Source organism: Python bivittatus, unplaced genomic scaffold (genome assembly GCF_059951505.1).
Source record: "Python bivittatus isolate LINGU-HERP-01145 unplaced genomic scaffold, Pbiv_v1 ctg000020_np1212, whole genome shotgun sequence".
Taxonomy (NCBI): Eukaryota; Metazoa; Chordata; class Lepidosauria; order Squamata; family Pythonidae; genus Python; species Python bivittatus.
This window is the reverse complement of record NW_028277030.1, coordinates 111,592,119-111,619,345: the sequence shown is the minus strand read 5'-3', so window position 1 is coordinate 111,619,345 and position 27,227 is coordinate 111,592,119. Positions and strand designations below refer to the sequence as shown.

General features: G+C 36.7%; 1 protein-coding gene across 1 annotated transcript in view; it reads right to left on the bottom strand.

Annotated features, from left to right (window-relative positions):
• Positions 1 to 27,227, bottom strand: part of USH2A (usherin) — a 484,310-nt gene that overhangs the window by 121,987 nt on the left and 335,096 nt on the right. Inside the window, 3 exon segments of the mRNA XM_088132494.1 lie at positions 2,975 to 3,144; positions 15,900 to 16,098; positions 25,017 to 25,129. Coding sequence (XP_087988620.1) covers positions 2,975 to 3,144; positions 15,900 to 16,098; positions 25,017 to 25,129 — 482 coding nt within the window.

The following is a 27,227-nucleotide window of genomic DNA, read 5'->3' as shown; positions in this document are numbered from 1 at the left end:
TCTTGCATTAACTCCTCTGTTCTTCTATTTATAAATCTCTTCTGGAAAATAGTAATAATTTTTAAAAATATTGCCTTTGTACACACATTCAAGGCTATGCACATTCTAGTCTACATGTGTCCTACAGTAGTTGTCTTTCAGTTATTACCACTTTAAATATTTCCTTCAGTAGCTGTGTTTAAATCTCTCCTACATTTAATAAGTAGCTTGGAGATTCAGTTGGAGAGCTTCTAAAAAGGCTGTCAATCTTTGATGCGTATATGCAATCTCACATGGAAAAAGCCATCTACCGTGTTCTGACACAACGCTCATGGAAGAACATTGTTTGCATTCTTCACAATGCCCCGGGGAGAAAATAACTGTGTTGAATGCTAATATTATTAACTTTATCACACTTTGGAAACTCATCCCAATTCATCTCTGCTTGAGGATTCATAGCTATATCTTCTGCTCTCCATATACTGATAACATTACTACTCCTTGCCTGATTTGCAAGATGCAAATACGTCTTACATCGTTCCAAAATAGCCAAATAATATCTTGAAAACATGCGTGCAAAGAGCGGCATGCATAAATCTTTATAAAATAAATAATAAAGACAAGAATAAACAGAAGGAGTGAAAGAGATATCATTTGTTGAGATACTTAACCACTTTTCTGCATTTTTCTCAGAATCTAATTTTGAAGGCCTTCAAGTTACATCACTTGCAAATAATACAGATTTCTTTATATTCTTTTATAAAAGGACCATTAGACATAAGACACAAAGAATTAGTAACCTTCTCATTAACCTCTCAAAATGGAATCCATTCCAAGCCAAGCTTGAAAATGTTTTCTCTCTGAATACGACCACGCAGTCTTCCTAGTTAATTGTTACCCTTATCAAAGAATGACCCACATTAACATTTCCCTTGGGGTAATCAGTGTGTGTGTGTCTGTGTGTGTGCACGCGCGCACACACACACACACACAGAAAGTGACCGGTACTGTTTTTGTTTCCCTTAGGTAACAGATGGAAAATGAGGGAGTGAGAAGATAATAAGAAGAGTTTCTTTCTAGGAAACAAAAGAAACAAAAACACAAAACCGTTGGCAAATAGCATAAATATCCCTTGCCTGTTATTGACAACTGCTTGTTGTGTTTGTTGTTGTTTTTAAAGACAATATGGTTTGTGCCACTGTACTTTACTTGCCTTTGTAAACAGCACTAAGTTTGTTAACAGAAATCATTGTATAGGTCTAGAGGTCAGAGACAATGATCATCTTCTTTTAGAACATTGAGATTAATGAGACTAGCAAAAGACTCTCCTATAGTTCCTTGGGACATCATTTTTTTCTTCGGATGACATCATGAGAGACATTCTAATATTGTGATATATGAACGACTTCTGGAGGGATTGAATTGAGGTTGTGCTGCATAGCTTGGCAGAAATTCAAAGTCCTTCCGAGCACAGAGAATGTGTGCCAAACCATGGGTAATGCAGTCAATTTAGCTCCTGACCTCACAATTGCCTGCAAAGAGATGTATGCATTAAATATCCAGGAGAAAGCTTTCCTTGGGCCACCAGACTTATTCCGTATAAGTGTGTGGTCTATAACCAAATTGCAAAAAACATTTTAAAAGGTGCTCAAAGGCAAATTTGCATTGATAAATATCCCAGCATTTTAGGCCACACGGTATCTGTAAGGGCCCGTAGGCTGTGGACAGCTTCCATGGCTCCATACGTCCCTGATTTTAAATAAAAAAAAAATTAAACTTTTAAAGGGCACTTTGATTTTGATTAATGTTATTGGACCCAAGTAGGCTATCACAGGCATTCGAGGGAAATAAAAACAATAGCCAGTATTTTCCTTGGAACTACTGTATGCTCATCTGCCTTTCCACACAGCCAAGATGCTAACAAATATCCTGAGGAGCTAAAACAAAGACTGGAGGGATTTTGCACTAGTTTGCCTTCTGGAAAATGGGTGCTTTGTGACTGGCTACGTTCCTCCCGGCAGCCATATTATGAACAAACAAACCATTCCCCCATGGAGCTATTTTTGTTTGAATACCCAGAACGTACACTTTAAAAACCAATTGTGTCCATTGGCCCCCAAAGATTGCTGACTACAGCAGTCATCTGAACATTCATACTTCATTTTTAATTAGAAATGTAATGTATTTGTAAGAATCAAACCAGGTGGCAGTACCTAGCCAACTTTGACTGACCTGAAAAAACTAAGTAGGTCTGGATAGGACAATGTTTTCAATCTTGGCAACTTTAAGATGTGTGGACTTCAACTCCCAGAATTCCCCAGCCAGCATGCTGGCTGCGGAATTCTGGGAGTTGAAGTCCGCACATCTTAAAGTTGCCAAGTTTGAAAAACACTGGGATAGGAGATCACTAGGAAATCCAAGAGTTATAGACTAGGCTGGAACAAAATATCTTGGAAGAAGGCGAGGGCAATCACCTCCATTTGACTGCTATGAAAGCAACATAAGCATGTCTGTGTAATGACCAGCTTCCTTATATATTTTTATATTTCTAGGAACAGATAAACTGGACCAACTCATTTTCTTTAGCATGGGATAACTCTGCATGTTCTTTGCTCTTCCACTAGTCCCATTCCACTAGCAGGTCAGGCCTGCGCTCTAGGATTAGGCCACATATTGGTTACATAGCAAAGTACTTGGCTCAGTATGAATTCAAACTTCAATCCAATCCTGTACCTGCTCTCATATTCTCAAGTCTGCTAACATATGTGATAGAAAAGCTATTTAGATAACAAGGCCAGATAAATTAGTTAACCAAACAAAATTCCACTATTTAACACTATAATCATGGAAGAGAATGCTTTCTTAGTGGTTTTCCATTTCTCATTCTGTAAGTGAATAGGAAGCCCATTAATTCATACTTAAACTCAGATATATATTTCTTCTTACTAGTTAAAGACAGTTACTACACAACTTTATATCTGTGAAATGCTTCTTACCTGTGAATACCCATGTAGAATAGTTACCACAACACTGATACTCTCGTTCCACTGTAGACATCTGACCTCCACAGCAAACACCTGATGCATTAAGAAGAAATGGAAGATACTTGTCCTCACAGCATTGGAAACTTGGAGTATTGTTGTACAGACTCCCATTGCAACATATCTAAATGTATTTTTTTAAAAAAAAGATACATTATGGGTTAAAGCATGAAGCATTTCCTGGTAAAACAATATCAACAACACATAGATACACCCACAAATCCAATAAAACTGAATTCTTATTGTATAGCAGAAATAGTTACTAGATTTGATGATTACAAATAATAGCAGATAATAGAAAAAATGAAACTTATGTGGTAAACTTAGAGTAAGAGTTTAATGTAAATTTATACTTATATCTGTTGTAAGGAAAGTCGGAAGTCATTTTTCTTTCTCTTTCTGTACTTTTGACTGTTCTCTTTCTTTTTTTTCATTCTTTTTTCATTCTTTACTCGCTATCTTAAATATTAGTTTTTGTTAATTTTTATCTTTCTTATCTTAAAATCTAATAAAGTTATTGGGAAAAACAAGAAATACAGCTACTAGATCAACAAGGAAACTAATCAATTTATCATAAAATGTACCAATAATTTATTTAGCTATAAAATCAATTTGAATTTATCTAGATTTACAATAAACCTTAGCCACAGCACTATGAATAAACCTAGGCTAACAGACATAATCTCACAAATAAATCAATGATAAGTTTAAATCTGTGGGCCAGCTAGCTATTTTGGCCAGATCTATTTTCCAAAGTTCAGAAGTAAATGTGAATTTTTTAGTAGTCATAAACAGCAGCAACCATACAAGCCCAAGATTTATGGAGTAGGAAAGAAAGAAAGAAAGAAAGAAAGAAAGAAAGAAAGAAAGAAAGAAAGAAAGAAAGAAAGAAAGAAAGAAAGAAAAACTGGCTGATTGAAACACCAGTGAGGATCACTGCGCCCTCTAGTACCCGTGCATGTGACCACCAGGGTGCATTATGTGGAAGTAGAGGCATGGAATGTTATTTGTAGGTTGGAAGATGTTAGTATGTCTATGCAACATGAGGATTCAAATTTGGAGCACTTGAGATTGCTATGCCATTTTACTAAGAAATATCTGATAATCTGTTTAACCCAGAGTCACTTTTATGTGAGATGGGTGGCTATATAAATGCAATCAATAAATTAAAAAAAATAAATAAATAAAGAGTTGGCTCTTGAGCAGATTCTCTATAAATATGAAACTTCTCCCAGCAGAGTTTAAGTTTCTGAGGCAGTGGTGAAATCATTACACTGCTATTCTTTCACACTTCTTTGTATATCAAAAAGAAGACATCTGATCGATCTATACTTCAACAAAAATATTTTCCCAGTATATTCACCCTTGTTGCTTCCTATAGTAACACAAATGGATTTTTTCCTTGTGTGGCATATATTACTTTTTGACCATGATTCTTCAAACAAGATTATTTCAAATCTATAGTATAAAATAAAGCAATTTTAGAAGTAAATTTAACAAGAAAATGATTCTTGAATAGACTTTAACTGAAAGCCTCCTTATAAATATTTTTGGAATGAACTGTACGCTGAAACAATCAAATAATTATCTAAATGCTTGAACTGCAAGCAGACTGTCAAAGTGCGCAAAAACATATTGAACATTGTGTTGAATCATGATAAAACACAACCTCATAACTTATGGTCATCTTGTTTTACAAAGGATAGTTATCGTAGCTAATTGGAAAAGATATCTGGTACAATAGCATGGATAGATACTGAAAAGATAACTTGTAGATATTTACTTTTTATAAACTAAAATCACTCATAAACTGTTTTTATTTTTGCACAGGGCAGACATCTTCTTTCCTTTACAGAAAATTGGAAACCACTGAAAGAATACTAAATTAATGTAAAATCAAAACCTTGATAATTTCTATTATCTTCAAAATGCCCTAAATAGGGAAGGGGCTACTCCCCCTCAATGGTTCATGACCTTTCAGAGAATGAGAGCACTTTATAGTAGAAATGGACAACATACGATCCTCCCGATGTTGTACTCCACAACTCACATCTGTTGTGCTCAACAAAGACAATGATGAAGGATCTTGGGAGTTGCAATCCAAAGACATCTAGAGACCTGTAAGTACAGTGACCATACATCCTTTATTATAAAGGACAGTTCTTTATTTCAGAAAGCTGTCCTTTAGATTTATTTAATGTACTTTTTTTATTTTCATGGTTTTGCTCCTGAATTTTTCTTTGAAAAGCAAAGTTATGAACATAAACAATTATTTTTTTTTTAATCCTTATGAGCCTTTTTCAGATTTGCCCCTTTTTCAGGTTTGTCCTTTATTTTTTCCAAGAAAATATGATCACTGTATCTATGTTTTTCCTTCTTGGTTAGGCAGCAGTTTTTTAAACTAACACCATCCCCCCAAAGTGAGAAGGTGAAAGCAAGGTATACCAGGCTTCCTTTATCCAGTGATTTTTATTTTGCAAAAAAGATCACTAAGCTCCAGTTGCTGTAATCTCACAGTTTTCCTCTTTTAGGGCATTAGGGGAAATACAAAGAGGCTTCCATTGCTAACACCTCTTGTACTACCACCTAATTATCATGGAGTCTAAGGACTCACTTCTTAATTTAAAAGAAGGAAAAGAATGTTGGCTTGCAATCCAGTCAAAACTGTTGTCTCAGCCAAGCTCAATTTAGTATTAATTTCTATTCTTGATTCCAAGCCATAATAAGGTAAGGAGATGATACAGGAGTTCCTGCTGTACATCTGTGCTCAGATAACCAGGTATCAGCAGTACCTTAGTGTCGAGAATGAGATATAGAAGCAGTCTGAATGAGCTATGAATCATGTGCAATAGAAAATTTATTTGGTCTGGTGTTCAGAGCATCAGAACCAGGAGGCAGAGTGGAAAAGAAAACAAAATTTAAGAATAAAGGATGAACTAGAAGCCATGAGCATGGAATAAGCCACAGGTCAGGACCAAATAATAACTGAAGATGCAGGAGTACGTTACAGCTGAAGAAAACTTGTTCGTATGATATATAATCTGGAATACTTACCTCTAGATACCCCCCCCCCCAAATCATAGTTGTAATGAAGGAAACCTTTTTATGAATACCTATAAAGGTGCAAGGACACAGCATTATCAGGATTTTGATTCCTATGGAAGATAGCACTAACTATGGAAGATACATCTGTCAGTGCAGGGTTTTCCCTCCCTGTAGACAACTGGGCTGCAGGAATCTAAAGTAATGTAAATGACACTAGTTTGTGGGGGTGGGGTGGGGTGTGGGCAGAGAAGTTAGGGTTTTACAGAGCAGTTCTGTTATTGGGACAATCTGGGGATTATCCAGGGAATGCCTTAATGGGAATCTTGCTGCAGGTGGAAGTTATAAACAGAGACATAGTTTCCAGAGCTGGAATGCCAGTTACGTCAACAATCAACTAGCACCAGACCTGAGAAGCACAAAGTATGCTTTTTAATACAGTGGGAAACCAGAAAAAAGGACTAGATTTAAGCTGCAGTGAGTATAAGAAGGAAATGCTCTTTCATGTTGACAGAAGTAATTAACTGTTTCAAATGTTTTAACTCTAGTATGCAATAGTTTCTTATCTAGACGTCCTGCATTGTGTGTCTGGATAACTTCTGCCAAGTCCGAGCCAGAGAGCTGGACACTGTGTAAGGAAGGCTCAGATGAGATAGAAGGCTATCTTAAGCTGCCTTCTGCCAGAAAGTGGGCAGAGTGAGATGTTTGCCTCATGAGGCAATTTGTTAATGTAGTGATCTGTTGGTTGGAGTTAATGGGAATTGTAATCCATCACATTGGGAGGACAACAAGTTTGAAAAGGTTGAGATAAATACACCAAGGTACAGCAACCAACTGGAGTAACAATAACAATTATAGTGCTAAGAGGATTTTTTAAAAAAAAAATAATAAACACTCCTACATTTTGGTCAAAATGAAAGCTTCCAGGATGCTGTGGGAATGCTGAAGGAAGCATAGTTCAACAAATGTATGTCAGTATTGGACTAAAGACTGTTCAGTATGGGCTTTGCATTGTTAGCAAATTCTTTGAGCAATTTCCTGTTCCTGCTGAAGCTGCAATACTTTTCCAAAAGATGTCATGAAGACTGGGGACCCTCCAGAAGATATTTACAGAAGATTGCAGTAATAAGGGGCCTTCTGTAAACAGAAATACTTGCCACAAGTGCAAAACCATATTTGCACATCACTAATTAGTTGTCTACTAGTTTTGGCTATGCCATCTATATATACAGTATTTAAAAATACTCATTAATGAATGTTGATTAATTTTGTTCAACTTGTATATTTCTAAATGTACTTAATTGTTAATTTCATAAAAATTAATTACAAAGTACAAGTAGTCCTCTCTAGTGACTGCCTCGTTTAGCGGCCGTTTGCAGTTATGATGGTGAGATACAGAAACTTTGCTACCAATCCTTGCATTTGTGACCTCTGCAGGTTTGTAAAGCAAAGGAAAGCTGAAGTAAGATCATAAGCACAAAGTTTCACTTAACGACCACTTTATTTAACAACCAAGTTGCTGGTCCCAATTGTGCTTGCTAAACAAGGACTACCTGTACAATAAAATCCTAAATGCAGGATTTTTTAAAATAATGTTCTACGGAATCACTGTTTTCCTAACTTGATCAAAAAGTTGGCAAGGTACTAGAAACACTATGACCATTGCCAGTTTACTTTTCATTAGGCTACTGGATATTTTTTAAGTAAGTTGTGGTCTATAAATGGGAGAAAGGCTTCAACTCCAGGTCCACCTCCAGATGCAACTGGCAACTAGCCTTGCTGAGATATATTTCTTCCTTAGCTTTGGAAGACAATATTGGTCACCATATACCAGATACGGCTTAGATGGTCCAGCAAGTTGATATACTGTAAATCATCAGAATTCATTAAGATGTAGATAATCTGGCAAGAGAGAGGAAGTACCTATATTGCAGCCCCAGTAGGACTTCTGAATAATTGTCTGATGCTCTACAGAATGAAGACCAAGAACTAGCTTTGTAATGGAAAAGAGAAGTGTAGTATGATTCTCTCTTCATTTTTATTGCAGTTTTCTCCCCCCTCCCCACATATATTTCAATTTTGGTATACACTTGACTATTTAAATCCTGGTCCAGAGAACAAATTCTTAAGTGCCGGCTTCTGTGTCTCTGCCTCACCTAACAGCCATCAGCTCATAAGTTTAATTAAAGTCTATGGTAGAATAAAATATTTATCTAAACACTGACAGACTGAGAGTGCAGCGTTATTAGTGGAAAGCTATTATCTAGTTCATAGACAAGCTTGTTAGGGTTCAGTACTGTTATTCCTTTAGGCACTAATGCTATTCACGTGATTAGTCCCACTGAGTTCTTCTGAGCACATCAGTGATACTGTGACATTCATTTTTCTTGCTGCAATTAATTTTAAACAGGTAAGAAGCTAAAAATCAGACTAAACAGAAGATAAAGGAAATTACAGACATTAACACAGGTTATGAAGCCAAACTTTTAAAGTGGTGAGTCATTAAAAGAGTACCATTCATATATTTCATTGATTTCTTTATCCTTGGGTACCAAAAGTAATGTTTAATAAATAAATGAAAAGGCAAAAATATTGCTTTAAAAATAAAAGCGAGACAGAGCTAAAATATATCAGATTTGCTAATTTTGATAAATTAGAATTCAGAACCATGTCTTAGCATTTGGGAACTTCTCTACTCAGTATAATGGTAATGATTTCCCACATTCATTCGAAAATAGAGGTGTCTTCCAGAGTGGGGGGGGGAGGGGTAAGAGAAAAATGATGAAAGCACCTTTGAATTGCTGCTGTGCAAGCTTTGTCCTTTTGTATGTGAACCTCATCCAAAGGGGTTGGTTGTTTAGGAAAGTCTATTGAAATTATTTCACCAGGTTGGTGAAAATTATTCCTTCCTTGTATTGGCAGAAATGATCCAGCGTATTTCCAGTTTTCTGCGTACAGACAGAAGGAATCCTTCCATGCTCAGAAAACACTCTGGATCCAAACCACAGCTTTTGAATGCTTTTGAATGAAGACTGAACCTGTTTTGCAACTCGGTTAAGTTAGACATGAAACATACCTCTCCAGTGTAATTTGGGAATAGTTTTGTCAGGCCTATTTTTTTTTTTCTTCCTAGCGTCCCCTTTTTTCAGATCAGCCAAATGTTGATCCACTGGTTGCGACAAGAATTGACCGACCCGCTTGTCACCCAAGCCTGACTTCACAGGCTGAGAGAGAGTGACTGGCCCAAAGTCACCCAGCCGGTGTTCGTGCCTAAGGCAGGACTAGAATTCACAGACTCCTGGTTTCTAGCCTGGTGCCTTAACTGGCTCTCTGCTTTTGTCAGGCCTCCTATGACATAGATAAATTGCAGAGGAACAAAGAAGTCTTTCAAACTACAGAACTGATTTTTGTCTTAGCCACGCTAGTAACAAAAAGCAGCAGCAACTGGGAAACATGAGTCTGCAATATAAAGGTAATCATAGGACTCAAGAACCCCAGGCATTAGGATTATTGTCATAACATATATATGGGCTGCAGAATCCAGATGACCACTAGATGGCAGCAAAGGGATACAGAAAACCCTAACACTTTATTGTCATCTAGTGGCCATCTGGACTTTTTACAACCCAGCTATGCCTATTGCCATCCTATATCATATATATTCGTATGCCATGGCTGCCTATTCTTTCTGACTACAAAGAACACAGTCCACACAGCCAACTATTTTTCTATTGGCCAACTGATCAGTCAGCTAGGGTAGAACATTTGGCTGGTTTCCTGCTGTTTTGCTGTTTCATACTTCCTGCCAGCCATCCTACTTACAACCACTGGTTTCTCATTTAGAAATCAGTATTAGAAGGGAAATTAAAACACAGTTCTTTAGTCAGTTAGTATTACTTTTAGATTTGTACATATGTTTTAATGATGTTTATTTGTTTTGTATAGTTTGCATTTTTGTACTGAGAGGTCCTTTGATCCTCTGGATGGAAATTATTACTATTATGAGGAGGAAGAGAAACAGTAGAAGCAGCAGCAGCAACAGCAGTAATAGCATTGCTATTTAGTGGTGAGAAATTAGTGTTCAGGAAGGGACCAAGGCTTCAATTTACACTGCTCTTTGAACAATTATCTTAAATGTCAAAGTGCTTTAAATTTTCAAATCCCTCTGAGCTATCTCCTTCCCAGTAAAACCTCTTGTCATCAACTCAATGATTTTTCTGAGGCAAGATTCCATCAATATTATCTGCCCATTATGTACCTCTTAAACAGCTTCCAATTTACTTACGTTGAGCACACCCTTGAAACTACTTGATCTAGCTAGCCTCCCATTTGTAAGTTTGAACTGTTATGTAGCTCCCCAACATCCTTTGCAACAGGCTGTAAATTACAAAATAGCATTTTTGGCAGCATTTTAGGACAGCTACTATTTGCATTGGTATGAAGCCCAGAGGATATGCATTATCAATCCATAAAACAAAATGTATTTAAGTACTATCAGGATTATGTCATATTCTCCCCAAAAGCCAACTACTGAAATTAGTAATGATCATCATTATCTCATCCTCTTACATTTAAGTGTAGACCAGCCAGGGCTTTTATTAGGCCAGTATTATCTCATCATCTTTTATTTAGGAATGGCAACTTAGGATGTCGTAATCAGACATATATATCTGCTTTCCTAAGCCATCCAATTAAAAATACTGGTTTTCCTAATTATTTTCTGTGTTCTCATCAGCATCAGTATATTTTGTGTAATTTGATTTCAGAATAAGACGAGAATAATATTGTACAAAAGAGAAAAAGGTCTCCCTTAGATCAGGTTTATAAAGGAAAAAAATTGCCTTGATTCTGCAAAACCCTTTGTAGCATCTGATTCCAATTAGACCAAGTTGCCCAATGATTAAAATGGTTGGTAGTAGTCTGTATGTAAATAAGAGAATTAGAAGTTAATTCTGTGTTACAATCTGCCTTTCAGTTCCTCTAAAGCTTTCTTCTATTTCCATACCTTATTCTCAGGGTACAGTCCTCCATAGGCTGGTTTAACCAGGAGCGTGCAGTTTATAAAAGTGATAAAGATTTTTTTTCCTGTTGATGGTGTTTTTGAACATTTTTTAATATGAGAGGTGGCAGAGGATTCTACTAGGCAGAAGAGCTGGATACAAATCATTGCATCATCATCTCCATCAGTTTGAAGTTTCCTGAGCTGCTTAAGTTTACTAATGTGAAAAAATAACCCAACAACCTAGGATGGGAGGAGTTCCATCCTGATGGCTCCCTTCCACCTTGGCCACCTCACAATGAAATTAGCACAGAATACTGCTTCTGTCCCAAGAATTTCACCAACATTCTCTTCATCTTGGAAAGACATCTTGAAAGAAAATCCTCTTTCATCAAACTGAATGAGAAACAATAGGAAAAAATGTGGAGAACTGTTATGAACCATGAAGGTACGTATGTCTGTGTGTATTTCAGTGGTGTGTCAGAAAGAACAAAAAATCTAAGAAAGCAAGCCAAAAACAATGAATTAAAACAGTTCAGAGCAATAGTACATGAATTCAGGCCAAGCCAGAGAAAATCACTAACACATGTCTTGCCAGATTTGGAAATGTGCCTTTCAAGAACATTTAATGTTCACAATGAATAAAAGTGATGGAGAATCTCACAAAATCACTGGTTTTCCCCTCACCCTTTTCACCCACCATTCAATTTAATGATTTGTTGTGAACTTTCTGTAATTTGAGCAATTTGAGATTAAAACTCTGTAAGGGTGAAAAGGCATTCACAGTGTTATGAGAAACTATTATGTAGTTCGGTAAAATGAAAGCTTAGCTAGAATCTTACCACTACACTTCCCCATGCTATACACGTGTTCTTTCAGTTTTTTCTACTTGTCCGATCTGGTCAGGTGGGGTGGGCATGCTTTGGGTCCCATTGGCTAAGGAATGCCAGTTGGCAGAGCCTAGAAGATGCACCTTTTCTGCTGTAGTGCCCGCTGTATGAATCATTCTCCCTTTGGAGATCAGGATGGCCTGACCCTGCTGGCTTTTTGTAAGTCCTTAAGGTCCTGGCTCTTTGCTTGGGCTGGGGTCCCAAGTGTGTGCTGAGACCCATTCCTTGGTTATTTTAGCAATTGTGGTACATGGTTTGTTCTCAGCTGCTATGCATTTTCATTTTTGAATTATTGTAATTGCTTTTAAATTTTGTTCGCCACCCAGAGTCACTTGTTGAGATGGGCAGCCATATAAATTGAATAAATGAATGAATGAATAAATAAATTCAGCTGTATTTTTAAAAATTTACTGTTATGTTTTATTTGCAAAGGAAAATAAAGAACAATGATCCGAGTGAGCAGTTAATATGATCTACTCTTGTACTTAGAACAAAATGGGTGCCCTTGGCCCAAATAGGGAATCTGTGGCTACAGTAACTCTGATTACTATCCCAGTTCTGCTCAAAAAAAATCCAGTGAAGGAGAATTTGCCACTTCCTCATGGCCACAAAGCAACCTTCCTAATGTTTAATTAAAACATCTATTTCCAGTATAATTTACTTGAGTGGTAAATCTACATTCGAAACATAGACATCAAGCAAGAGAAAGAAAGCAATACATGTTTACCAGCCAGTAAAGTTAAATTCCTTGTGTGTTCTGTTCTATTCAAAATGCACACTTAACTTGGTTTCCAATATAGGATTCTTGATTACAAAGCTAGGCAAACAACTATATTTCGTGAAACTAAGATCTGAAAAATTTATCTACATGGACACAGAAACTGAATACTACATTTGACTAACTCTACTATAAGTTGTTATATAAGATATTTAGCAGCAGAATATTAAATAGTTCATTTTGGTAAGTTAACCAATAGCCATATTTTGTGGCTCTTAAAACCCCTTATTAATTCATACAAGTGCATTTATTTCTCTCATTTAGCTTGTTGCCTCTTTGCTTTGAATTAACTGCACCTTAGGATTGGTTATATTGAATTAATTAATAGCTTGCTCAGTGATACACCAATTAAGATATGATGTTCCTAGATTTGCTTCCACATTCCAGAAAATGTATACAAGAGAGCCATGCTTTGCAGAAATCCTTGTAATGAAAAGTACTTGTAATCATTCGTAAGATTCTTAGCAGAAGTATGTGAAGATAATGTAGAATATATATTTAGCATAGTGCTATTATAATATTAAAGGCAAGAAAATAAGCAGAAAGATAATATATTTATTTTATTTCAAGTTGCTTAACTTATCAATCATGGTCACTGAGTTTGGAAACCTCAGTCTTCCAGGTAATTGACTTTGGGGACCATGTTTCCCTCAGCACATGGTTAGCTGGGTGGGTTATAAGAAGCAGGATGGTAGAATATCAACATGTAGTGACTTGATTTATTGGACTAATAGAGAGGAAGGGGTGTCTGTTAAAACTCAATTACCATTAAATGACAAATAGGATTTCCAAGCCTCAAAAAATACTTGTTTATGAGAAAATGCACCTCAGTGACTCTTTAAGATATTTTTAGAGATTACGGAACAAAGTAAATATATTGTACAACTTATGTACCAAATTTATTTCTCTTATTTTGACCTATTTTAAAGAGAAAAAATACATAATGTAAACAAGTAAATTCTCATTTTTAAGGGGAAGTGGTGAACACTGCCTGGACTGATCCACCAAACCACAGACTTTGTCAGCCAGTGTAATTTATATTTTGGCTTGAATCACTCAGATAATTCACTTTCCTAATTGATGCCTTGTCCGACAACAAATCTTATGAATACACACTGTCACTACATGTGTGATGATGCTGTTGACAAATAGGGACATTATTTTATTACATTAAATCTTACTTCAAACTAAGAGTTTTCTACCTCATTTGTCAATAAAAAAATGTATAGGCTCCTACTGTTCTGACTGCAGTATTGATCCAGCTCCTAACCTGCAACTAATATGATCATTAATCTGCAAATGACCATGATTTTAAAATATTTCTGACAAATCACGATAGGCCTCATTCAGAGTTGTTCATCATTATCACATAAACAACCACCCACTTATAGATGAAACTAAATGGATTTGCTGTAAAGTAGCATCAAATCAGTGAATCAACCAAGTTCCCCAAAAGGCGTCTAACCATCCCAATAAACTAATATTTTCCATGTAGATTGTGATAAATGATAAAAGACTAAAATGCACTAGAGAATACGCCTTAGTTATCTCTTTGCGTTTTTTACAGCAGTACAATAAAGGTAACATAATATTGTTGGAAATGAATCTGCATAATATGGCCAGGTAGCATTGAGGAAGTATTATGTGATGCTAAAAATAAAAATATATAATGGCCCTGCTCCCATTCAACATTGTGGTTGTTTATGATATATGCTGGCTTCATGTAGAACTCAGAATCCTGTAATAATGCTACTGTGCAGGTTATTGCTACTAAATAATATAATTGCACAGCTGCAGCCTGGAATCCCACGCTACAGAAATGGAGATAGCAATGTATTTATGCTCTGTTTAACTGTTCTCAATAAACCAATCCCCTGTGACAGGAATCCTAAAGATAATAATTCATGTCTCAGCCTGTTGTCCATTATCCAGAAGCTACCTGTTCCTTCCTTGTACAGATTTCACCTTAAGAGTTGTACTTTTCCAATAAACCCCAGTTTGAGGGCTGCTTCCTCCCCTGTGCATTCCTTTTTAGCCAACTCCTCCTAGCTGAATAGAACTGTGATATTTTAAACGAGAAGTTTTTGGCTATCATGTAAGTCTTACAGCAGTAGCACCATCTCCTCAAAGGGTTGCAATGCGCTATCAAGGTCCAAACTGATCACAATCATTCTTCTCCCATTTTGAAACTGCTGGACTGTTGCATGCCTTTCCCTCCTCACAGCTGGGACCCTGTTTCTTTGGACTTTTCTTTTACTGATCAATTACAAGTCAAGGGACTGAGTATGATTTTGGTAGTATCTGACCCGTTTTCTAATACTGCTCATTTCATTCCCTGTCACAGATTTCCAATTGTTACTCAGACTGCTTGCTGTTTATTCAAGAAGTTTTCGAAAACCCTTAGAACATCAGCTTGCCCAATCATTTCACTTCTGACAGAGGCACACAATTCATAGCCCATTTTTGAAAGGTCTATTTCCACTACTAAATGATAAATTGTCTCTAAATTTGCTGATTACTTGATTTTATGGGATCCTCTAAAATACTGAGCAAGCTATAATTATTTTAAATAAAATAAATAAACAAGCTTGAGCCACCATTACAGCAGTATTAAGTTTTAAGCATTAAGCAAACCATGAGCTTTCTAAGGTTTCAAAACATACCACATAAATATATTTCCAATAGTTCTATGGGACAGGCCAGTATGTTCCCTTTGCCACAAACAAGGCTGGAGGATGGCTAACTAAACATACCAGCTGTCCAAAGGTATAAATTTAAAGCAATTTTATAGAATGGTTCTGATTTGTAAGCATATACATGCAGGCACTAATGATGCAAAATCAGACATCAAGGAATTGAACATTTGATGAAGGAAAACAGCAACCTGTGTTATGCACTGTGGCTGTACATGGCAACCCCAAAAGTAGTTTTAACTGTCTGTAAACTATCTACCTGGGCAAATATTTCAAACACTGAGTGCTACAGCTAGAAAGCATTGGCTTGAATAACCATATTACTCACTTTTTGATTGTAGAGGCGCTTTCAGCTCAGCTTCAGAAGATGCTTATGCAGAAGCTCATATAGCAATGGATGATCCTTTAGTTATCCTTGTTGCAGTTTTGATTGGGGTTGGGGTTAAGGGTCAAAGACAGCATATTACACAGTGTTACCTTAAACTGGGGATTACAGCATCGTCCTCCACATATGATTTCATTAATGCTGCATTCCAAGAGCAGACAAGCTCTTTCACTTTGATGTTTTGCCAGTTGCTTTGCCTCAGTGCAGTGATGCTGAGATTTACGCAACAGTTCATATCCTAAGATAATGCCATTTGGTTGTCCTGGTGATGCCCAGTTAATCTGAAGTGACCTGAAGCAGCAAAACCATTAACACATAATTCAATTCATACCATCTGTAATTTACTTCAGCTTCTGCTAACACTCAAATCCTTACAGGTGTCCTTTTTAACTTTGTTGCAATGGGATGGAGCTTCAAATGGGCCTGATTTTTTTTTTAAAGGGGCTCTTCTGGGGAAAGATCATTATACAACACTTCAATTATGATTCATTCTTTGGCAGAAAGATAGAGTTGAAGACTCTGATATATAATTGGCCCTGACATATAATAGAAAACTAGTGCTAAACTTTAATTTAAAATAGAGTCACAGCCTCACTCTAATACCTCTCCTCAGTTGCTTTCAGCTTCTACAAACAATATTTTTACATTAATAAATTCAACATAATGCAACACATTATACATATACTTGACAGAAACAAAACACTGCATCCCCTCTAAAAATCTGTGCTGGCTGCTCAAGACACAGCTGCACTTGTAGATGCTTCTGTTGAGGCTTTTGCAAAAAGCAGCTTGTGGTGATCTTGTCGTCCTCACAATCTTCTTCTTTCAGTGAAGGCACTGGTGACTTGAGACCATGCTTGCAGGAGCTTTAGGGCAATTATCTTGCGATTTCAGCTTCTTTGGGGAAAGCACTGGAAGGACTTTCAGCTGCACAAGCTGGTCATCTGCAAGTAAGATCTCAATGATCTCAGCCATCTCACATTTTCCCACTTCAGGAAAAATATTGAGCACTAGACATAGTGCTGGTGTTCTGGGCACATCCAAGCACTTTCTTGATGAAATTGACCATCCTATATCTGCTGGGCAACCAAGTCAGAACTATGGTAGCAGAAATTTCTAAAATATCTGCAGGTATGTAAGGACTGTAAACCATGGAAATTTCGATCATGGGAAGTAGTAGGTGATGAACATGCTTGTAGCCATATTCAACCCAATCAAATTTAGATGCACTTAGGAATTAATAGATAATAGCGCAAACTCTTCCAAAGATGCAAAATGGCTCTGGGCTACCTTGCCTTGAAGTTTAACAATTATTTGAAAACTCACCAAGTTTTGTTTGTCTTGGAGATACAACCTTTTTTAATTAAGAAAGAAATTTACTGGGGAATTTAAAAAGTGCAAAGTTGGACCAAAATTCTAGGACCATAAGATTTGGAAAGTCACAGGAGTTTGAAATAAGTAGCACAAGCTATAGAAGATTGGAAACTTTTCATATCTTGTTACTGATATACTTACACATTTAAAAAAAAAATCAACACCTTCTTCTACCTGTTTCTATTTCCTCAATCAATACTTTCTTCTACCTGTTTGTATTTCCTCCCTTTCCTTTATGGACTTCCTCTCAGCTTGGGAAAGAATAATTTAATTGAGGAAGGGACACAAAAAGAGCAATACATCACACAAATCTATGGGAGACATCAAATCTGATTGACCAGCACTGAATTTTAATTGTCTTTTTCTTCCTAGCGTTTTTCCTGCAGGTGCAGGATTTGCTTTTTTTCTGGATCAGCCAAATGTTGATCCATTGGTTGAGACAGGAATTGACCGACCGGCTTGTCACCCAAGCCTGACATAGGGGGCTGAGAGAGTGTGACTGGCCCAGAGTCACCCAGCTGGCTTTCATGCCTAAGGTGGGATTAGAACTCATGGTCTCCTGGTTTCTAGCCTGGTGCCTTAACCACTAGACCAAACTAGCTCACAGTCACTGTATTTTAAATGTTCTGAAATATATCTTCTAAATTTCAAGATTCAGTGTAAAGATTTGAACATTCATCCAGTTCTATATCTTCAAAACATGCATTAAATATATTCCTTAAAAGATGCCTGAGTAGAAGTGTAAATAATTAAATAGTTCCTTCCTTATAATATCATACTGCAGATATTTCATGGGAGAACTGTATATTATGGTAATGATACAGAATGCAGTTAACCTCTGAATTTACTCTAAACACATGGAAAGTCATGAATTAGACTGTACCATCACACAAGGGGAGAGGAGGTTTAAATCTTTTCATGTACAGATCTTTGTTCACAAAAACTCTGCCCCACTCTTTTCCTTCATTTTCTTAAAGCCTTCTTTGTTGCCAATAGCAGAAGGAAGATGATTTTAGAAACGAAAAAGCTGAGGTAGAAAGGTTTAACATCTCCTCCCTTGTACATATCCTGAGTGCCCTCTGGGTAAAAATACAGAATGAAAATGGAAACAAGAACGACAATAATAGGATCTCATGCAATTACTCAAGGTCAGACTTCTATCTAGTTCCCTTCAGATGTCTGGCACCACAATTGGCAGAATTTCCATCCAGAATGGGAAGGGAGCTTTAGGATAAATACTAAAAACAAGAGAATCCCACAACCTTGTTGCTAGAAGACCATCTAATTTCATTAATAAGTGGAGCTACAATCTGTCCACAATAAATCCATAAAGGCCAGACTTCAACATTACAATGTGGACTTTGATCAGCAAAAGATGACTTTCTTTAAGTTCCATTTGCCCATTTAAGATTTAAGTAAATCCTTATATCTTTCCTGCTGTAAGGGGAACTTAAGATCACCTAACTTTGGATGGATCATTTTAGAAAGTAATATAACCCAATTACATAGTAGCTGTCAGAATTCTTTGTGACACTGTAAATTAGCATTCATTTAAAGTTAGAGAGTTATGTTCAGAAAACAGCAGCTGAGATAAACTCTGGCATCTCACAGAATAAAAATAACACAGTGATCTATTATTTCACTACCTTGAGGTATAAACAGAGGAACACATAACAATAACAATCTGTAGAGGAAGAATTAATGTCAACTGTGAAGGGATAACTTCACAGGTTACTTGTAGAGTCACGTTATTTTTCTGAAGTCTTCATCTGACTTACTGAATTAATGCCACAGTCTGTAGAAGTCTATTTTATATTCACTGCATATTCAACTCAAATAAAAAAAAAACCCTTACATATCAATGAGTTACTGACAAACATATAAAAAGAAAGAACAAAAGAGTGAAAGAGAGAGAAGAAAGGAAAGAACAAAGAAAGGGATAGTAAACTTCAAAAATGAACCCAAGATTTGAAATACATCTCAATGTATATTATTTTGCAACTAAATAAATCAGTGGTAAATGACAAGTATTTTTCTATCATGTTCTTTGACATTTTGTGCAACATACTGATTTTGTTAAAATGTCTTTGCACACTATGGAATTAAGATGAAATCAAACAATCCTCGAAAGCAGTCATAATTGAATTCAGTCACGCTGTTCAGCAATATGTGACTATACTGTATATCTCTAAAGCCAATGTTTATATTCACATCTCATGCTAAGCCATGGTTTAATTAACTAACCATGATTGATTTTGTGTGTGTGCACGCATGTGCACCTTGAAGTCAGTCTTGACTCCTGGTGACTGCCTGGAGAAGTCTATGCAATTTTCTTGGCAACATTTTTGGAAGTAAATTTGTCCCGCCTTCTTCCTATGGTTGGGAGAGAGTAACCAGCCCAGAGTTACTCAACTGGTTTCATGCTTAAAGCAGGATTAGAATTTATGGTCTCCCAGTTTCTAGCCTGTTGCTTTTAGCCACCAAACTGGCTAGCTTCAAATGACATGCTAAGCCACAAATCACAATTAACAAACCAAAATGGCTTAGTGTATTCTATGAACTGAACCTATTTTTTATCTGAACAAGTTATACAAATATGGCTCCATGTAAGGGCATCTTGGCTCAGAGTAACACACTTTTTACAAGAGAATAGCCTCTGCATGTATAACTGAGTCCTAAACTTGATAATGCATGTTATCTGCAGTGTCTTGGCTCACGTGGAAGCCAATATGCATAGAGTCATTTGTAGAAAATCGTTCTCATGGAGACAACTGAATATCTGGAAGAAACTAATATTATTTGAGTGACATTTGGAGGCGAGGTTTTATCCAGAGCATTCATGTGCTGAACTACTCTGAACTTCAGCACCTTTGAATGGAAGTATAGTATATGAAGCATATGATAAACTAATAGGATTGCAACTGTTGATCTAATCGCGCTGCTTCTCTATCTCAATCCTGGTACTCAGTGTTTGAGGAAGCACCCAAATGACACCAAAATCCAGAATATTTAATCCATGAAATTAGAGGAGGAGGATTGCATCTGGAACTTCTCAGGGTTACAGTACCATTTAGGCAATAGATTAAATGGGCACAAAGCAAATAAGAACTTGAACAACAGGCCCAGGACAAAGCCACCATACTGTTTACTTGGATAAGGAAACAGACCCTGAATTGTAATGGTGGCAATTCTACAGAACTTGTGTTAATGTTAGTCTCAATGGCTTATGAGTCCCACATTGATATATTTACATAACCAGAGAGCATCAATTCCATAATTGACTTGGATCATCCACATATGCATATAGTTGACAAGGTTTAATAAATCAGGACAGAATGCTGTTATAGGTCCTATCAACTTCTTTGACTGCTCTGGAGAAATGAGTATCTTAACTCTCAGTATGCTGCCCTGGAATGTGTGATCTTTTAAAGACTCAGCAGGAGGATGGAGCAGTTAGAGAACAGATCAGAACTTTGTATGCTTGCTTTAAATAAAATTAGTGTGAACAAATGGTTTCTATGTATATGTACACATCAGCTGCATGCTATACAGTTAACATGGATGTGTTTTGACACTTGGATTTACAAAAAACAAACAAACTACTTTCCTCTACTTCCTAGTTCATTCAAGACAACAGTATATCATTTAATAACAGCTGAATGTCCTAAGTACTTGTATGATTTTCTGAATGATGCATTTACCTAAAAGGAAGACAACCCTGGATTTAAGATGATCTCCATAAAGGAAGATTAGATAGAATTATAATAAACTGAAACAAAAATCCAGTATATTGCCCAGCTTCCTTACCTTGGCAATCGGACATCCAGAATCCCACTGAAACCAATCCTGAAGATCATTTCCTCCACCCCCCAATGCACGTGACATACCAATATATGCATTTGTGTCTGTATACACATATGTAAGTATATATCCTGACTTGCAGAGGCCACATTCCAAAAAAGGGCAGGGCCAAGACAATAACATAACATTAATTGAATTAATACCTGATTAAAGTTAATTGCTTGTAAAATAAGATACCCATTATAAAATGAATTATTTTCACATTTGCATATAAACACAGACTACTCTCTCTTTCCCTCTCACATACATGCATATGCATGCTCACAGTCAGAATGAGATTATGGAAATCTGAGCTCAACAAGCATAAACTTGTACATGTGTAGTCTGCAGGAAGTCACATTAAGTTTACTTTCTACTGAGGTAGGTATAGGGAAGCTTCTGTTGTGCTGGTAAAGGATCTGTTCTGCCCTGATTACTATGCATAAATCAGGGTGAAAACTGGGAAGAGATTCTTGAGGCACTGATTTTTGTTTGTTTGTTTCTGTGCAACAAGGAAACAAATTAATAGATCCTGTGCGTTGGATTGCAGATGGAACCATATGCTTGGTTACTCTGTGGTAAGTCTTGCTGAATTCAGTTGCTCTTCCTCCCAGGTGATCATGCTTAGGACTTGGACTTTTCTTCAGGCAGCTTCTAAGCCCTGTAAATCCTCTATATGAGGAAGATGACAAGAAGTAGGCAGGGCTAGTATGCTTGTCTCCTTTCTCTTCCTCCCCAACACCATGCCTTTATGTAGGCAATCAAAGGTGTTACATGACACCTTTATGCAGCCTCTTTGCATCTCTCACCTTCTTGCTTATTTTCAAGGTCTTCTTCTACTCTCGTTTTCTCAGCAAATGTAAAAGGACCTCCTGGATTCACAGATAATTGTGGGGAGGGGAGGAATTAATTTTCATTCATTTAAATACCATAATACCAAAATAGCCTAATTTAGAGGTTGGGTTTTTGTTTTTGTTTTTGGGTTTTTGGGTGCCTTCGAGTCAGTGTTGACTCCTGGTGACTTCCTGAAGAAATCCTTGCAGTTTTCTTGGCAAGATTTCAGAAGTGGGCGGCCATTGCTTTCTTCCTAGGGCTGAGAGAGAGTGATTGGCCCAACGTCACCCAGTTGGCTTTGTGCCGAAGATGGGACTAGAACTCACAGACTCCCAGTTTCTAGCCTGATGTCTTAACCACCACATCAAACTGACTCTTAGAATTAGGCACCCCTATTTGTCAATAAAAACAAACAAACAAAAAACACCACCACTACAAGTAATGTCTTCCATTTTGCCAACTAGACATTTTCTTTCCAACTGTGATTTCCTTTTATTTCACATGAAGAGGGGTGAAGGAGCTCCAGACATAACTTGAGATCTGAATGTCTGAACTAGATCTGTACATCTCAGCCAGTAAATGTATTTTAATAAAGATCAACTGATAAAAGGTGTGCCCACTGGAACATTTTGCCACCAAGATTATTGCTAACCTATCAGGGGAAACTAAACTTTCTGTTGTAACAGGTCTGATAGGTAATAATCCGTTATGACTAAATAAACTCTAGGTGAGCATTATTATTTTGCATGGTTCTATAGTATTCCCCTAAAGTTCCAAAGCTTCTTCTGTTCCCAAAATAGAGGTTTGATCTGTTGAAGAATTGCTACAAAAATTTGCAGAATATGCGTTGCACTGGTTATATGACTCTCTGCTGGAAACCAAATCATCTCTTCATTGGCCCATACAGACTGCAGTATCTTCCTGTTTATTCAATCTGCTATTTTCTTCTTGAATTTGTTTCCTTAACTGAGGATGAATTGGAAAATTCACATGCATGCCAGCACTTGCTAAAGCTGTCAACTGTAGTGATTGTCACATTTCAATCACAGTTGAAGCCAGCCAGCCAGCTACTTTTTACAGCACAAGGCCTTATATTTTTGAGGACCAGAATTAATGAATTAACTATTGATTAAATTCCACTCTAGCAAATCCACCGTGGCAAATAAATGAACTACCTGGGGCATATGTAGGCCACAGCCAGACATGTCCGGGCAATCGATCAGTAGTTAGTATTCTCTGGGGATATAAGAACAGCTGATGATAATATGACATGTAAGGGGAGGCAATGAAAAAAGTCCCAATGTGGCTGGGGGAAACCATTGTCAGCTGGGGAAAACATGGGTTCTAAAATTTAGTTCTTATCAAACAAGCTTTGCAATGATGTTTTCCACAGGCAAATACAAAAAAATGAAATAAAATAAAGAGCCGAAGCTTCCTTAGAAGACTGCAGAAGTAAATATATCCTGCGGGCATATTTCTGAAGATTTAGATGTTAAACTGGTGGTTATTTAAAAAACCACATTTCTCTTTCTTGCAAGAAGCAGACTAAGTGCCAGTCTCTGCCAGTAGTGTAATAAAATCCTATTAACAATAATATACACACGGGGGACTTACTATTGTTGCCATAATTTTGATACATCCTTGGCAATGGATGTATAATCTCTATTGGAAATTTTGGCACTTGTGGAGCTTTTTAGGAAAAGAATGATTGCATTTGTCATTATGAAAAAAATTCCCATAATAAGGGAAAGATGAAGAAAAGAATATATAACCAATCTCTTACAGTATGTGCATATACATAAACAATTTAATTTCCTTTTTACATATTGCCTTTCTAATATTGTGGATAATTATTCTAGACTTTAATGCCCAATTCTGATCAGTTTCACATTTGAAAAAAATAATAATGGATACCTGGATGTATAAACTCATGAGCCCCTCTCACTCAATATTTGCAACGAACTCAGAGAAACTGCTTCATGATAGAATTAAATCAAGAAGAATTTGCACAGAACTGTTTCACATCCACATGTTTCTCAATCTGTCACTATAAATATGGTTTTGGGAATCCTTCCCATATTCACCAGTAATACAGAAGAATGCCTGTATGAACTGTCAGCCAAGAGAACTACTACTACTACATTAAGTGACGAGATCTCCATCACTGGAAACCTTCAAACAAAGCCTGAATTGTCCTCTATCAGAGATGCTCTAGTGGATCCTGAATTGAACAGGGATTTAAAGTCCCTTCTAAATCCATGATGCCAAGAAAACTACATAGATATGTCCATTTAAGTCATCAGGAGTCAAACACAACTTGAAATAGACTTTATCTTTACTGGAAGACTGAATATGTAGGTAGATAGATAGTGTGTATGTGTATATATATATATGACTCTCTCCCTGCTCTGTTTAACATCTACATGAGGCCATTGTGTGAGGCCATGTGACAGTGCAGGTTTAGATATCAGTACACTGATGATGGGTAATTGTACATCTCTATTCTAGGCTGGCAGAAGAATGGTAGAGCATCCATGTAGTATGTAGGCAATTTCAGGATGGGTCTCTTTGCAGACCAGGGAAATAAAGAACTAGACAGAGACCCAGAAGACAGCTGCCACATATTGGATTAAAACAAAGACTGGTGTGAAAGACAAGATGGAAGTATGTGTGTATGTGTATGTGTGTGGGTATGTATGTATGTATGCATGTGTGTGTATGTATATGTGTGTGTGTATGTATGTATGTATGCATGTGTGTGTATGTATATATGTGTATGTGTGTATGTATGCATGTGTATGTGTGTGTATGTGTGTATGTGTATGTATATGTGTGTGTGTATGTATATGTGTGTGTGTGTGTGTATGTATGCATGTGTATGTGTGTGTGTATGTGTGTATGTGTATGTATATGTGTGTGTGTGTATGTATGTGTGTGTGTGTGTATGTGTGTGTGTGTGTGTGTATGTGTGTGTGTGTGTGTGTGTGTGGAGTCCTTGGTTGATTGCTTGCAGACAGAGAGCACCAAGGACCCCACAGTTCAACCCTAAGCTACATATATTCTCTTCTAATATATCTACTATCTCTATCTCTATATTTTCTATAACCACCACTGATTCTTATGGCTTAAGGTGGAAAACAAGGACAAGTACATTTTAATACCTGGAACCAAGGACAGAGATCCACGGTGGCAATAACTCTTTAGGCTCATCTTCTGCAGTTGTAATTTGGGTTCCATTACTTCTCACACAAACATTCCTTGTACAGGATTCAACCTAGAATAACAAGCATCGACATGGGTTCTTTTCCTCATTCAAAAATTGAGATCAAAGTAGTAGCAAAGCTGAATTTAGTATAATGGTAAGAAGGGCAAACATTTTGAATGGGGAGGGGGGAACTGCTGCTGTTATTATTTACATTCACAGAATTTTAAAAATATCTTTTCATTTAATAGTATTAAACAATAAAGGTACTAAATGCAATAAAATGGACTAAAACCAATAAAACCAGGAAAATGGATAAAACCTGTACATTAAAAATAAATCAGCAATGTTAGGGTAGCTGATGGAATTATAGGAACATCTGGGAATAAATACATTTCTGATTTTCAACAAAAGCACCTCACAGCAGGAGACCATGCTAATGAATTTTTTTCCCACAAAATGGGCATAATTTCAAGGAATACCTGCTTATGCATTACACTTGAGTAAGTGCCAGTGAGCTATAGTTTAATCAGTTGGCCATCTCCCCCCAGCAGCAAAATTGAATAGGCCTATATAAAACCAGGCACCAGATAATCTGGGGTAGAGCTCTTTGGTGCTCTATAAATTAGCAGGTTCAAATCATCGAAAAAGTACAGGATTTCTTTAGCCAAGTTATCCCACTGTTAAGCTTGTATTGATAAAAGAATGGTAGAGTTAATCATAGAACTGGCCAGAAACCCTTTAAATTGTTCTAACCCATCTTAAATATATTGAGCGTGATCCAAGTATTCCTCCTCTCTTCACATGCACAGGGGCTTTCCATTCATTTCAATAAGGGGAATTTATCCTCCTCTTAAAGCTTGCCTTCTGCAAACATGGTACATTATCAACTCATCCAAGCTAAGGATATGTATTTTGAATATGAGTTACAAAACTGATAGTAACAGACTTACAGTAATAAGTTTGGGACTGGGACTGTCAGAATGTTACAAGTTCACCTTTGTTAATCTACAAGGTTTCTTCTTTTTTTCTTTTTTAAAAATAGAAATAATGAACTTTTGTAGCAACATATTAATGTTTGATGAACTCTGAAGATGAAAGTCAAAATATGACTCCCTGAGTTTTTAGTTCTTTAAATAGCTCCAAAGGAAGACTAATAATGTCACCTTTGCATCAACCACAAAGAGGTCATTCAGTACACTTGGGTATGAATTGACAGATGTCTACACATGACATCAACAATCAAGACAGACACACATTTACTTATAACTTTAGAAAGCTGAAGATTTGATAGGGAATGTAATATGAAAGGCCAAAAAAGGGCGGGGGGGGGGGGAAGCAAATTAAATCTTTGTATTTTACCTGATATTTCAGCGCCACAAACATTGGCACTAATCCTGAAATATGAGAAGCTAAAAAACAAAGCTGATTAATATGTAAGGCATCAATAATAAATACAGAGGCCTGAGAAGTAGAAAAGGCTTGGAATCTGTATTATTGTTGGAGAAAGACAAATAGGTGTCCATATGGAAACTAGAAAGTTATCTGTGTATTCATAGGAGGTGGGGGCTTGCTAGTATAGAGGAGCTGGACGGTAGAAATCCATTAGGGTGTGCCTTTGCATGACGTTTATTTATTGCATGTTGCAACTGGATGCAAATCGTAGGACACAGTATACATGATTACTGTTACAGTGTCCCCATACATCATTCAAAGTAAGCCAGCATCTGAGTGATACAAACAAAATGGGAATGTTGCAATTAAAACAGCATTTCGAACAAATGAAAGCAAACCCATTATAGAAAAATATTTATATGCCTTATCTTCAGAAATATTCATAAAACCTGCAACATTTTGAGAAAGCCTAAAGAGAAGGAAAATGAGAAAAAACAAAGGGTTTAAATATTAATTGTATTTTTAAAAGACTGGGATTTCTTGGTTAAGATCGTCCTATTCCAGAGAAGAAGTGGAGGAAGGGAAAAATGATAAAAGGCTACCAATGCAATATCATTATTTCTCATGGTTCATGTTTTATGCATGCCTGATGTTTCTAAAACAATTGCTATTTTGTTTTAATCAGTAGGAGTAGGATCTCTGTAATATATATAGGTTCAGCATCACAGGAGGAGAGGAAATTTAACCCTGATAGTTTTAAAAGGGAGACTATGTA